Genomic DNA, 13,900 nt, shown 5'->3' on the forward strand with positions numbered 1-13,900 from the left:
CTTCCTTCCGAGGAGTGGCTGGTGGGTTTGAACCGCCAGCCTTCTGGTTAGCAGTCAAGTGCCTTAGGCACTATGCTACCAGAGCTCCTGTCAAAAATTTGTTGACTATAAATGTGTGGATTTATTTATTACTTTTTTCTTGAGCAAATTAAAAGGTTGTTTATATTCTAAAGTCATTTAAAAATTCATGCTTTTGGTTGAAAAAAAAGAGTTGTGAACAATGTACGTGTGGAAGGAAAATAATGGCCGTCAGCCTTCACAGCTCTTGCCTCACCTCGCCCGCAGCCTCCCCTCTCCTCAGCCCCTGAGATGACTGGTGTTTCCCTGGTAACAGTATCCTTGGGAAGGTCATTGCAGACCTACTCCTCCTAGCGTTGCTAGGTCACTATGGGGAGGTGCCCCCTTCTGTTGACAGGAGCCTAGGCTTAGGCTCCAGACTGGAAGGCTGGCTTTGTTATGACTTACTGTGTGACCCTGAGGGATCTGCATAACCTCTCTGAGCCTTGGTGACTTCCCTGGCAGATTGGCCAGGAGGAAAATGAGATCAGAGCTCAAACAGCCCAGGTGATTGTGTTGTGTGATGGTCTTGGCAGGTTGGGGACCAGATTCTGGAGGTGAATGGGCGGAGCTTCCTGAACATCCTGCACGATGAGGCGGTCAGGCTACTCAAGTCATCTCGGCACCTCATGTTGACGGTGAAAGACGTCGGGAGGCTGCCTCATGCCCGCACCACCGTGGATGAGACCAAGTGGATCGCCAGTTCCCGGATTGGGGAGACCGCCACGAACTCCGCAGGGTCTGGCCCCTCTGCTCACTCTGATCCCCAGGACTCAGAGTTCCTAGGGTGGGGGAGGATCCTGAACACCAGGGTCCCTTCGACTTGCAGCATGTCCTCGGGCATGTCCCTTCTCCTCTCCTGGCCTCGGTTTCCCTGTAGAAAGCCGAAATACATGATCCCTCATGATTGTTCCGGTGCCTTCATTCTGTTTTGCCCTCAGGCAAATCACAGACCAGATTCTTTTCTTCCATTTTTTCTTAAATATAGTAGGTAGGTAGGTAGATTTTTTTATTGTGTCAAATATGTATGTAACAAACATTTGTCATTTCACCATCTTTCCCCTGACATTAATTCTGTTCATCATGTTGTGTAAACATCACCTGCCTTGTTCTTTGGGCCTCAGTTACTTCATCTGAAAAGCAGGGACCATCATCCTTGTCCCCAGGCCAGATCTGAGGCCCCCACACTGTAATTTGGGTGAAAGGTCTTGGGAGGCATAGAGTGAGGCAGAATTGTTACCTGGCTGCAGAGTTGTGTCACTGTTTGATTTCCATCAGAAGTTACAAACTGTTGGTCTGCTGGCCAAGTATGACCCAGAGACATCTTCCTAGCCCTCGCCCTTCCTTCCACCTGCTCAGTATTATAAATGGCAAAAAATTAATTGCCAGCCTTTAAAAAGACGTTGTTGTTATGTGCCGTCAAGTCGGCCCCGCCTTATAGCGACTCCTCCTTGGGTTACTGAGGCAGTATCACTATGGAAATAGATTGCCCCATCTTCCTTCCGAGGAGTGGCTGGTGGGTTTGAACCACCAGCCTTCTGGTTAGCGGCACTACGCTACCAGAGTTCCTAAAAAGACATTAGGGTTCCTATAAAAATCAAGATTTCTAGCTGGTACTTAAAAATCAGCAGTGTGGCTTGAGCCCACCTTTCTTTGTCAGAACCAGGGCTGAGTGGAGCAGCAGCTGGCCCCTTGAGTCACTTCCTGAGATCTACAGTTTGGTCGAGTCCCCACCGTCCCAAGTGTTGACCTGACCCTGAGGCGGCATGTCAGTCACCATCCAATCTCTTCTTTCCTGGCCTGGGCCTGTAGAGTTGGAACAATGCAGGGATCTACCTTGGATGGTTTTAGAAGTCTTGTCCACATGGTTGGAAATCAGAAGTAGCCCTGTCTGTCCAGGGGCTCTGTCCCCACGAGTAGCCTCAGTACTGCTCTGGCAGTGAGTAGAAGGTCATGAGGTGGTGGTTCTCTCAGGACCTGGAGGAAGTGAAGCTCCTCTGGTCCTCAGAGTTTTGCTTCTTGTTCCAAATTAGCGCTCCCCTCCCTCCTGCCTGGGTGATCTGCTCGGACATGCAGCTGAAGGTGCTTGTCTTTCTCCACAGGTTTCCTGGGGACCTCACAGCAGAAGGGACAAACAAGGTAGGATGTGCTTCATCATGGGGTACTTTCATCTTCTTCCCAGCTCCCCTGATGGGAGACGCAGGCAGAGTGCTGAGTGCCTTGCACGTGTTACCGCAGTTGGGCGCCTGCTGACTGTCCATCTTCCCCTGTGCCACACGTCTGTCAGTGCTCGCTATGCCCTGGTCACCCCAGGTCTCAGGGTGACAGCAGTGAACAGAGTCGAACAGATCCAGTGTCTACCCTCATGGCGACCACACTCCAGAGAGGGAGACACACATAAAAACAAAGCAGTAACACTCCAGTTACTATTGGATAACAAAATAGTAATAATCCAATTATAAAAGATGTTCCTGTCATCAAGGCAAGGTGCTGGGTGTGAGAGAGTACAGGTAAGGTACCTACTCTAGATGGGGTTGGGGAACTGTTAAAGGAGGGGAGAAAGGCCTGTGTGAGGTAGTGACATGACATTTGAGCTTGAACGAAATGTTCAGTGGAAGTTAGTGAGGTCATGCTGGAGGCGGAGTGTGAGTCAGACAGAGGGAATAGCACATGTGAGAGCCCTGAGGCCCGGGAAGGGCTTGGTTGGTTGGAAGAATGGAAGAAAGGTGAGTTATGGAGTGTAGTAAGAAGGAGATGAGAACAAGATCGTGATGGAATTGTCTGATGGCCCGATCACACAGGGCTTTCTGGGCCATGGTGAGGGGTTGGCTTCTAAGCTAAAGTAACAGCATCTATTGAAGGGCTTTAGGCAGGGGAACAACAGAATGAGATTGTGATTTTACAAGACCTTTTCAGCAGCCCTGGAGATTAGTGTATAGATGATACAGAGGGCCACGGAGGACCAGAGGGGAGACTGGATGATATTTTAGACAAGGCTGGTGGTGGTAGAGGCAGTGGAGGGAAGGGTGGGGAGTGTGTGTGCAGATTGGAGCCATGTTTTGGGAAGATAGCTACTGTTACTATCCTTAGAGTCCCTGCATGATACAAATGGTTAATGCATTCCTCTGCTAATGTTTCAGGCCACTCAGGTGCATTGGAAGAAAGCCCTGGCAATCTGTTTCCAAAAACTCAGCCATTAAAAACCTATGGAGTGTAGCTAGTTCTACCCTGGTGCACATGGGGTCACCATGAATTGGAATTGACTCAATGGGAACTTGTTGTATTAGCATCTGTGGTTCAGAAGATGCTGAAGGTTAGAGAAGAAAAGGAAACCACAGTAATACTGTTTGACTCTGGACAGTTAACGAGAGTCTGATGAGATAATATATGTGCTTTGTAAGCACTGGTCAGATGGGTGAGGCTACACACCCTTTGAGGACACATTGTGTTGTCTCCTCCTGAGAGTTTACCATGTGTGCTGAGCCTGCTAGGGGTCTCTGGGGACCACCTCATCACTGAATATTCTCACTGGCTGGGCCTGGCTGCTTGGCTCTCGAGCAGCTTAGAATTCCAGGGGCTTCTGGCCTTCTGTCTTCCAGGTGGGGTTTTACAAGGGGCCAGCTGGCTCCCAGGTGACCCTGAGCAGCCTGGGGAACCAGACACGGGTGCTGCTGGAGGAGCAGGCACGGCACCTGCTGACTGATCCGGAACGGGCCACCATGGCCTACTACCTGGATGAGTACCGCGGTGGCAGTGTCTCTGTGGAGGCCCTTGTCATGGCCCTGTTTGAGCTGCTCAACACCCATGCCAAGGTGATCCACGTCCCTCCTCTGGCAAGGTAGCAGGTGCCAGGGTCCGGCTTCGGCTTTTCCAGGGCTCTTTACCCTTCTCTCCCTCCCTCCCTCCTTCACTCCTTTACTGAGAATGTGCCAGGAATCGGGCTTGAACCCTGGATAAAGTCTGGTGGCCCAGACAGCCCCCACACCGGGGAAGCTCACTGCCTCCTGGGCAAACAGTTTACTGTGTGATTGGGGCTCTAATGCAGTGGCTTTTAACACTGAGTGCATATTTAAAATCATCTGGAGTGCTTCTAAAAAGCATGGCCCAGGCCCCATCCAAGACGAGTTCACTCTGCGTATCTGTGGATGGGCGTCAGGTACCAGTGTTTGCAACAAGCCCCCCAGTTGACTGTGACACGCTGCCAGCTTTGAGAACCCTACTTTAGTGGAAGTTTGTGTGAGGTTCAGAAGCTACACCAAGGAAGATGTGATTACATTCACTGGGAGTGTACGTTTGGGAAGACTTAACAGAGGCAATGGGATTTGGAGACAAGTAGGGGGACAGGTATTCTGGGGGGAAAGGACAGCCAAGGGCTTAGTTCTGAGGTGTGTTGGGGGAGTTCGTCCTGCATATGGGTGGTGAGATTGCAGAGGACATGGGACAGGCATAGCTGGAGAGAGGAGCAGGAGTCAGATGAGGCCAGACCCAGTGCCCAGGAAAGGTGATTTGGACATTGGGGAGGGCAGTGGGAGCCACGGAGGGTTAAGGAGGGGAGGGCAGTGGTCAAGTTTGGATGCAGGCTATTTGTAGGTAGTGAGCAAGACTGGCCCCATCTGCTGGTGGAGCGCCCTGCTGATGCCCTGCTTGTCCCTGGCCCAGTTCTCACTCCTCTCGGAGGTGAGAGGCATCATTTCCCCTCAAGACCTGGACCGATTTGACCACCTGGTGCTGAGGCGGGAGATTGAGTCAATGAAGGCTCGGCAGGTCCCAGGGCCCGTGGCCGGTGACACCTACTCCATGGTCTCCTACAGTGACACGGCCTCGTCCACAGGCAGTCATGGCACTTCCACCACCGTCAGCTCGGCCAGGGTGAGTTGCCCTTGACTTTGTCCCTGCTCCGTGCTTGGCTTTGGAGTGAGACCGATCTGGGTTCAGACCCCAGCACCACCACTTACCAGGTGTGTGCCTTGCCTCACCGAGCCTCATTTTCTCTGTTTGTGTAAACCAAGTCATCATTGAGTGCCAACTGCGTGCCAGGCATGGACTCTAGGGGAAAATTGGTCAGCGAGATAGATGCAGCCCCTTCTTTCATGGGGCTCTCAGTCTGGGGCCGGGGAGAGAGGCAAAGACACAGGTAATTAGGCAAATAGGAAAAATAATTACAACCCGTGGGAGAAGCAAATGAGGAAAGTCAGTGATGCGTTTCACTCGTGCCTGGCCCCTGGTGAGCTCTCAGTGATGGGGCAGTGGTGTGTACGTTGTCTTTGTGATGTACCCCAAGAGACCCAACCCCCCTGTGGTCCATGAAGCCCCAGGCCCAGCCTGACTTTCTCCCAGGCTGCCAGCCCCCAGGTGCATCTCAGGGTGGGGTTCTGCTCCAGGGTGCTTGGAGGCAAATTAATTCCAGAAGACCTTTGCCAGGCAGAGGTGGGCAGGGAGCTCTCATTATCCATCATCAGGACAGCATCATTGGTGCCCAGCATGTGATAGATGGGAGGAGCCTGGGCTGGAGGTCAGGAGAGCCGGCTTCTGCCCCATACCTTTCTCTTGTACTCTAGTTTCATGTCCTTGGGTCACTCACCAGCAATCTTCTATGGAAAGGGAGGGAAGAAGGTAGCATTTCATAAGCACTTCTGCCTCTAGGGGCAGAGCTGGGAGGTCTTCCAGGTGGGATCTGGAGGCTACTTCAGGACAGATGCCCTGTTAGTCTTGTTTGTCAGTGATGTCCGGGGTTGCACACACAGGTGGTCAGGGATCAGAGATGAGCTCACAGACACTCGGCAACAGGCCTAGAGTGAGCATTCCTGTCCATCACAGACTCCACCTCCCAATGTGGCTGTTCTTAATTCTGGGCTCTGGGTTCCTGGGGGCTTGTACACCTCTCTGCCTCCTGCCCCACTATCTAGTGTCGCCTTCGCCCCCCAGAGTCCTCGCCTCCTTCCTGGGATGAACTCCTGTACATTCCTCTGGGTCTGGACCTGGCTGCACGTAGGCAGTGTCCTGCTTCCAGATGAGCTTCTGGGCAGGGAGCAGGCCACCACTGCCTTAGGCTCTGTGTTCGCCTCTGTGCATACCCTTGGATGCTGTGCTAGGTTGCAGGCTACAGTGCCCTGGCCCCAGAGGCTGTTTCTCACTGTGTCCAGCTCCACTGCTATTGGCCTTTATAATGTCCACATGGGGCTTTAGCAGCATGAGCCTCTGCTTTCAAACCTGGGGAGTTACAGGCTGCGGTTCCCTGAAGGTTCCTTTAGGATCGGGGATGAATGAGCCAGCCAGTGGGATGGGGTATGTTCTAGTGTTGGAGGCAAGAAATCTAGGTTTAATTCCTGGCCTCCAAGGGTCTCAGTTTCCCCATCTGTAAAAAGGCCCAGGCCCTTGCTGGCTCTGGCCAGCAGGTTAGTGTGGAGGACTAGGAGTTAGGGTAACTATTATGCTAGGAAAGGATTGTGGACAGGGGTCAGGAGCCCTCAGTCCCAGCCCCTGCTTAGTTGTAGCCCCGGGGTCTCTCCCCGACCTGGAAAGGGGTGGGCCAGGCCAGTGTGGACCCCAGCTCAGTGCCGACCCTGCCCATAAGAGGGCCCTTTGCTGCAGATGATGACATCCCGCGGAAGGCAGTCCTCCAAGAGGGCACGGGATTGTTTTGAGGAGGGAGTTTTTAGAGGCAGATGGAAGCGGTGGTCCTGGAGCCCCTCCCCAAGCTTCTGAGATGAGCGTGACTCCTAGGTAGCACATCGTGTCAGGATTAGGGCTACCCAAGGCCAGGCTAGGCTCCTGGAGGGGGATCCTAGGAGAAGGCATTGTGAATAAACAAGGTCACGTCATCTCTCTGTCCCTCCGTTACCTCACTTGCCTTGGGGCCATGATGCTGCTCCCCCGGCATGTTGGGGCCATTAAATGAAAGCATGCCTGTGGACCCAGGATGAGGAACTACTTAGTCCCAGCATCTCAGAAAGGCTGCCCCCACTCCAAGGGCAGGTGAAGGCCCTGTTCTTTTTGACCCAACTTGGAAAACTACCTGGAGATTTGCATCCAAGGCCTGTTGGCTCTTGGAGGCTTCTGGGAAACTTCTGACCAACCCTCCCCACCACCCCCAAAGGTGCTCTCTGCATAAACAACCACAGGAACCCTTTTCTCAGACTCTCGCCTTCTCTGCCCCTTCAGGGCTTGGGCCCCCTCGACATCAGGCCTTCTGGGCTGGAGGCTCCTCCTTTGGGCTCTTTTATTGGTGGGTGTGATCTTGGACAAGTCACTTTCCTTCTCTGAGCTCAACGGGTATCATGATCTCAGCCCTGCCTCCTGGGCAGGGTTGCCCAAGGTGAAAGACCAGGTCCTGCAGACCCTCCTGCAGGACAAATGTCATTTCTGTGGAGGAGTGGCACCCTCGAGGAGGCAGGCCGCAGGAGGGGTGTTGGTGGAGGCGGCAGGGTCTCTTCTTCCCTCTGTTCTTTATTCCTGCCACCATGCTCAAGGTGAGCAGACGGGCGTGAAGAGTCCTGTTCCTTGTGCCTGTGTGTGTATTTGGGGGACGGGGTTGTGGCTGTTCCCATCTCACCCCTCATACTTATTTTATGTACTCTTCTTTTTGCCTTTTGCCCACGCTTCCTCCCCAGGAGCGGCTGCTGTGGCTTATAGACCTGATGGAGGTACCGGCCTTCCTATCGGGCGGGGCTGTGGGAGTTTCTTAGCTAGGGGCAGAGGTAGGGGCCGTGGCCCTTCCTGCCACCTCCTCCTGTCTGCACCTTGCCCTGACGTGCTGTGGGTTCTTCTTAGCACTCACTATGTCTCCCAGGGCTGACTTGGCAGATTTTCTCAAGCTGCAGAGGGAGACTGCCCTTCACTCAAATGCCAACTCTGGTGCTTCCTAGCTGTGTGACCTTAGGCAAGTGATTTCCCCTCTCTGAGCTCAGTTTTACGATCTGTAAAATGAGGGTGATATTTTCTTTGCTGTGGAGATGTTTTGAGAGCTCCTGGCATTTGCGTATGCCGTGTGTTCTGTCTGGACTATTCTCCCACCCACTTCACATGGCCTGGTCATCTCCTGTGTTTTTGCTTCAGCCCTTAGCTCAGATGGCACCTTTTCCAGGATTTTCTTGATCCTCTCAAGGGGGACTTTTAGCCTCTGGCTCCTCCAGTGCCCCCTGGGCTTCCTTTCAGCATGGCACTTGTCTCATTATAGTCTAATAACCTGTAGAAGCCTGATTCCTTGAGGGCAGGACTGTGCCCCTACAGCCCAGCAGAGGGCCTGGCCCTTATTAATTGTCTTCTTAATAATGTCACTAGCCCACTTTGTTGAGGGCTCTCTGTGGCACTGTGATACTGCTTTACAATTGTATCTTCCTCCAAGGAGCCCTGATGGCACAATGGTTAAGTGCTCAACTGCTAAGCGAAAGGTCAGCGATTCAAACCCACCAGCTGCTCTGTGGGAGAGAAGACCTGGCCTCAGCTCCTGTAAAGATTACAGCCTAGGAAACCCTACGGGGCAGTTCTGCCCTGTCCTGCAGGGTCTCTGTGAGTCAGAATCGAATGGAAGGCACACAAGTAACGGGGAGGGAGTGCAAGTTCTGCTCTGACCCTGTTTTACAGAGAAGAAAGTGGGAGCTCAGAGAGGAGAGGGCCTTGTTCAAGGTCACACAGCCAGTAAGTCAGGATCCGAACCCACGTTTCCTTGCCTCTGAGCTGGTGCTGTTAACTCCTGAAATCCACTTGTAGGATCTCACCGCTGCTTTTTAAACATACTCTTAGTGTCCTAGGGCTGTCCTAACAAAATACCCCAAAATGGTGACATCAGAGAACAGAAGTTTGTTGTCTCACAGTTCTTGAGGCTAGAAGTCCAAATTCTGGGCCTCGCACGGCTGTGCCTGCCCCCTCTGGACTCGGGGAAAATCCTTCCTTGTCTCTTTTGCCTGTTGGTAATCCCAGGCGTTTCATGGCCTCCCTTGGTTTGTAGATGGATCCTCGTAGACTGTCTTCCTCTATGTGTGTGTTTCCATGTCTGTTCTCTTTCGTAAGATATTACTCAGAAGGGACTAGGGTTAGCCCCTTGCCTGCTCTAGTATTTATTAACTGATAACATCTGCAAAGAAAAACCCTCCTTCTGAGCCAGGCCACATTCACAGGTACAGGGGTTAGGACTGCAACGTATTGTCCTTGGGGACACAGTTCACATCCATCTCTCCATTCGTCCACCTCTCCATCATCTCTTTCTCTCTCTCCCTTCCTGTTCTCTTTTCTTTCCTTCTCTGAAGCAAATATTTATTGAGCATTTACTATGTGCCATAAGCAGTTCTAGCTGCTGGGCATACAATGGTGAACAATAAGGAAGCCTTTCCATTATGGAATTTCAAGTAGAGCAGGGATGACAGACAATAAAAAAGATGAGTCAATGAAGTGTGTGGTGATAAAGGCTAAGGAGAAAAATAAAGCCAGCAGGGGGTTATGGAATACCGAGGACAGCCATGGTGGGGAGATGAGTGTAGTGGGGAGAGGCTGGGACAGCCTGTTTCCATCTGAGTAAATACCTGAGAGAGGTGAGGGAGGAGCTGCAACTGGAGGAAGAGCGTTTCAAGCAGAGGAAACAGGAAGTGAAGACCCTGAGGTGGGAGCGTGGCTAGAATGTCTGGGGAAAGTCAGGGAAGCCAGTGACCGGATGGAGTGAGCACAGGGGGCAGTGGGGGCAGATCGTGTGTTCAAGACATAGACTGTGACTGTGTGTGAGGTCGGAACACTGACAAGGCCTGACTTGGTTTTAACAGGGGTCCCTCTGATCATTGAGAATTGACAAGGACAGGTTTGTCTGTTCTCAGATTTGTTCCCAGGAACCAGCCAGTCTTACAGGCTGGGGCTAAGGAGGACCTGGGAGTCCTTTCTCCACTCTGTCCCCACCATGACAGTGCCCCTGGGAAAGCCCGTCACCTGCTCTTGGCCTCAGTCTCCCCATCTGTACAGCCAAGGCAGACCTCCAAGCCTCGTCCAACTCAGACAGTTGAGAGTTCGGTGTGTTGGGAGGTGTTGGAAAATATTCGGGGAAGCCATGGCAAGTAATAGCACCTCCATGGCTGACCAAGAGAAGGGCTGCAGCCTTCCTCCAGAGAGCAAGCTCAAGATTGACTTAATGCACCACTAAGTGCCAGGCACAGTTCTGCAACAATGCTATGTGTCAGGTTTTGCTGTAATATTGCTGAGTAATAAACAATCCCAAAGCCTCAATGGACAACAGTCAAAAATATTTCTTTCTCATGGCCAAAATCTCTCTTCATGGTGTCCACGGCCTTTTCATAACTGTTTTAACAGCTGTCTTGTTGCCATAACCTGTCTATGAGTTTGTCTTCTCTGGGATATAGGGCACAAGCAGGAGCCACAGGGGAGACTGTGTCCCTGTCTGTGTCCCCTGTGCCAGCTCAGAGCCTGGCACAGAGTGGGCGCTCAGGAATTATGGGGCAGAAACAGAAACCAGACCGTACTCCCCAGCCACCCTTAGGATTATCTCCTGACATCCGGCCTGCCGGACACTCACCTTCTGCCCTGTGGGAGGATGGGCTCTGCTCTGACATGCAAATGGGCAGAGTGGCACCAGGTGGCTGGTGTCAGTGACCCAGCTGCCCCAGATGGAGCCAGTTTCCACTTCACCTGAATTCCCTGGGTCATGCTGCACAGGTTATGGATCCCAGGTTAATCGTGGCTCATTCTGCAGCCAGTTCCCTTGAACCAGACACAGTCAATCAAAGGGAATCAGAGGTAGCCTTCCCCCATTGACAAGTCACGTTGGTTTTCCATTAGTCTAAGACAGGGGCAGCCCTGAGAATTTTTCGCTGCCTCCAAACAGTATTATTTTCCCCCAAAAGATGCTGGCCAGGAGAGCAGAGCTCATATGGCACACCTGATCGGAGGGAGAAGACAGGTCTGGTCTGCCCCGTGAATTCCTCGGCTAGTACAGCAGGTCTGGGACACAGGGGGCCAGTATGTGGGGTTTGGAGTCCTACAGAACAGGCTTGGCCCTCCCAGCTAGTAACCGTGTGACTTTGGGCAGGCGACTCAAGCTGTCTGAGCCTCAGTTTCCACCTCTGTGCACTGGGCTGGTAAAACTGGGTGGTTGTGAAGATTCACTGAGGTGAGGAGGGGATCTGTCTGACCTCATGCCAGGGACTGGTTCTGTTACCATTCTGAAGGCTGGAAAAAGGGCACCAAGGCAGGGATTATAGAGGCAAAGCTGGTCACATACCCGTGGAGCAGATGCCACTGAGGTCAGGAGCTGGCAACTGGGACTTGGCCTGATCCTGATCCCTGGATCTGAGAGGTTTTGGGCTCCAGGTCTCTCCTGGGCCTGGAAAGGGTCTCTTCTGGCCTGCCCAAGGGTGCTGGAGGTGGAACCTCTGCGCTAGAAGCTTTGTTGCCTGCCTCCCCCCCCCCCCCCCCCCCCGTGGTGGTAAAGTGGGAGGGGCGCTGGGTGTGGCTGTCAGCACTGGGCTACATCAGCCCCTTCCTGCTATGGCTCCCTCCCTCCCTCCCTCCTCCTTGGAAAAATGAAAATGGGGGACCTCAGGCCTGACTCAGAGCCTCCAGGGGCAGAGACCCCAGATTATCATAGTAGCTCTTTCTAGAAACGGAGCAAACATCAGAGTTTCCTCTCTTTCCTGCCGTAGTTCTCACTTAGGTCCAGCCTGGGTGGGCTTATAGTATTCTCTGCTAGGCGGGTCTTCCCCCAGTGGGTGAGCAGGGAGGAATTTCACTTATTCACTCACTCATTCCTCTACTGTTTCTTTATGTAAGCAGCACACATTTGTTGAGCACCTGCTACGTGCCAGGCTCTGAGCTGTCAGCACTGGCAGGGCTGAGCACGAGACGTGGCACCTGTCCTGGAGGACCAGTCTAGCAGGGAGGCGGCCTGGAATCAGATGACCACAGAACAACTACAGCAGTCACACTGCTGAGTGGCTCAGAGAGCAAATGACAGGGCCCTGACCTGGTCCAGGGCATCAGGGGGGAGTTGTTAGAACTGAGATCTGAGGTCATTGGCATTAACCAGGCAGTGGCGGGGTGGGGAGGAGAGGGGTGTAGTTTAGGGAGTGAGACCGGCTTGTTTGAGGGTCCTGTGCTGGGAAGTACATGGCCAGTGTAAAGAATCAGAAGGAGGCCCACAGAGCCATGTGTTGGGAGAGATGGGGTGCAGCAGGAGGGCTCATGCCAGGGACTTGGACTTACTCCTGAGTGTGTGGTTCACCATTGCGTGTTTGCAGTAAGGAAACGACAGGATCCTGTTTTCCTCTTTCAGGATGTTTCCCTTGCACTGTCGAGAGAGCTCCGGGGGGCAGGTGGGGGTGCCTGGGAGGGGCTGCTGCAGCTGTCCAGGTATGTTGTCAGGTAGGGTGGTTACCTGTCTCCCATCCAGGAGCAGCCAGGCATCCACATGGGCCCCAGAGAGGCATGCATTTTGTCCTCTCCCTGGAATAGAGCAACCCCCTCTTCCTGACCTGCGTCGACGTACCCTGTTGCCCCCTTTGCTCCCAGAACCGTGCATTCACCAGAAACATTAATGACCCTTAGAGGGGCTGCAGCTCTGCCTGGGAGTCTGAGATGGGGACACTTCCTCCCAGTCAGCATTTTGCTTCATCTGTAGTGGGTTCATGGAGCATCTGTGTCCCTGTGTGAGGATTTGTGGGTGCTGGCAGCTGTTCAGCCAGAGCCAAGGTCATGGGCAGTCAGGGGCTGTTAGAACATGGCCTGGTTCCTGCTCCTCTCTGAGCCCTGATTTTCCCAGCTATCAAATGAGAGTGTTGTCCTAAATGTTACTTCAGACAGGGTCTTAACCGTGTCTTTGCAGGGGACCTTTTTGGTGGGGGGTGAAGCCGTTGGACTGAGAGCTAACATTTTAAAGTGTTTAAAATACAACACATAGTATTACAAAGGAAACATATAACGAAATGTAGTTTCAGTGTACTGAAACAAATTGTAAAGCAGGCTTCTTTGTGTGTCTGTGTTTGTGTGTGTGTGAGATTTGGGTGAAGATTTACAGAGCAAATTCACTTTCCACACAGCAGTTCACATATACTGTCTCTCATGTCATTGACCATAGTTTACCACAATGCAACAGCTCCCCTCCCACTTCCTCCCCATAGTTACCTCTTCTCTATGTCCATCCCTCCATATACTCCTGCCCCCTGAACTGTCTCCCTGTGCATAAGCAGCCCTTCTTTCTCCCATGATTGTTCTCTCCAAGGAGTGTATCTACTTGAGGTAAATGTTTAATTCACATGCCTGTATTTTGTTTGGCTGGAAACCACAGGTGTGGGTTCAATTCCAGACCTGAAGGGCAGCTAGTGGCCGTAGTCTCAGTGTTCCACCAGGCTCTATCAGACCAGCAAACCTGGTCCCCACCTTTATTTTTCCCTTCCAAATGATTTTGAGTTTTGTTCTACATTGTTCTCCCTCTCTATCAAGGATCTCCTACATAGATCCCCTTCCAAGTGGATGACAGTGGTAGCCGGGCACCATCTAGTTCTTCTGGTCTCATAGTTGCATAGGCTGTAGATCAGATGGTGTACCAGTCGCTAGGACTAATTGTTTCCATGAATTTTGGTTTTCTTCATTCTTCTTTGCTCTAGACGAGGAGAGACCCGTCGTTGCATCTAGATGGCAGCTTGCTAGCTTTTAAGATCCCAGTCGCTACTCGCCAAAGTAGGAGGTGGAACAATGTTTTGTATAGTATGTTATGCCAATTGAGCTTGATGTCCCCTGTGACTGTGGTCCCAGGCCCACAGGTTCAACTACTCAGTCCCTCTGGTTAGCTGGCTGTGACCAAGCAGTGACCACAACCTTGCCCCTTGTCAGCTCTACTATACACCTGGGA

General features: G+C 52.3%; 1 protein-coding gene across 1 annotated transcript in view; it reads left to right on the top strand.

Moving 5' to 3' along the window:
• Positions 1-13,900, top strand: part of WHRN (whirlin) — a 118,641-nt gene that overhangs the window by 88,175 nt on the left and 16,566 nt on the right. Inside the window, exons 5-9 of the mRNA XM_042780388.1 lie at positions 594-796; positions 2,160-2,196; positions 3,657-3,869; positions 4,717-4,926; positions 7,668-7,700. Of these exons, the coding sequence (XP_042636322.1) occupies positions 594-796; positions 2,160-2,196; positions 3,657-3,869; positions 4,717-4,926; positions 7,668-7,700 (696 nt within the window). The remainder of the gene's footprint in view (positions 1-593; positions 797-2,159; positions 2,197-3,656; positions 3,870-4,716; positions 4,927-7,667; positions 7,701-13,900) is intronic.

Source organism: Orycteropus afer, unplaced genomic scaffold (genome assembly GCF_000298275.1).
Source record: "Orycteropus afer afer isolate SDZICR_OR568_19922 unplaced genomic scaffold, OryAfe1.0 scaffold00037, whole genome shotgun sequence".
Taxonomy (NCBI): domain Eukaryota; kingdom Metazoa; phylum Chordata; class Mammalia; order Tubulidentata; family Orycteropodidae; genus Orycteropus; species Orycteropus afer.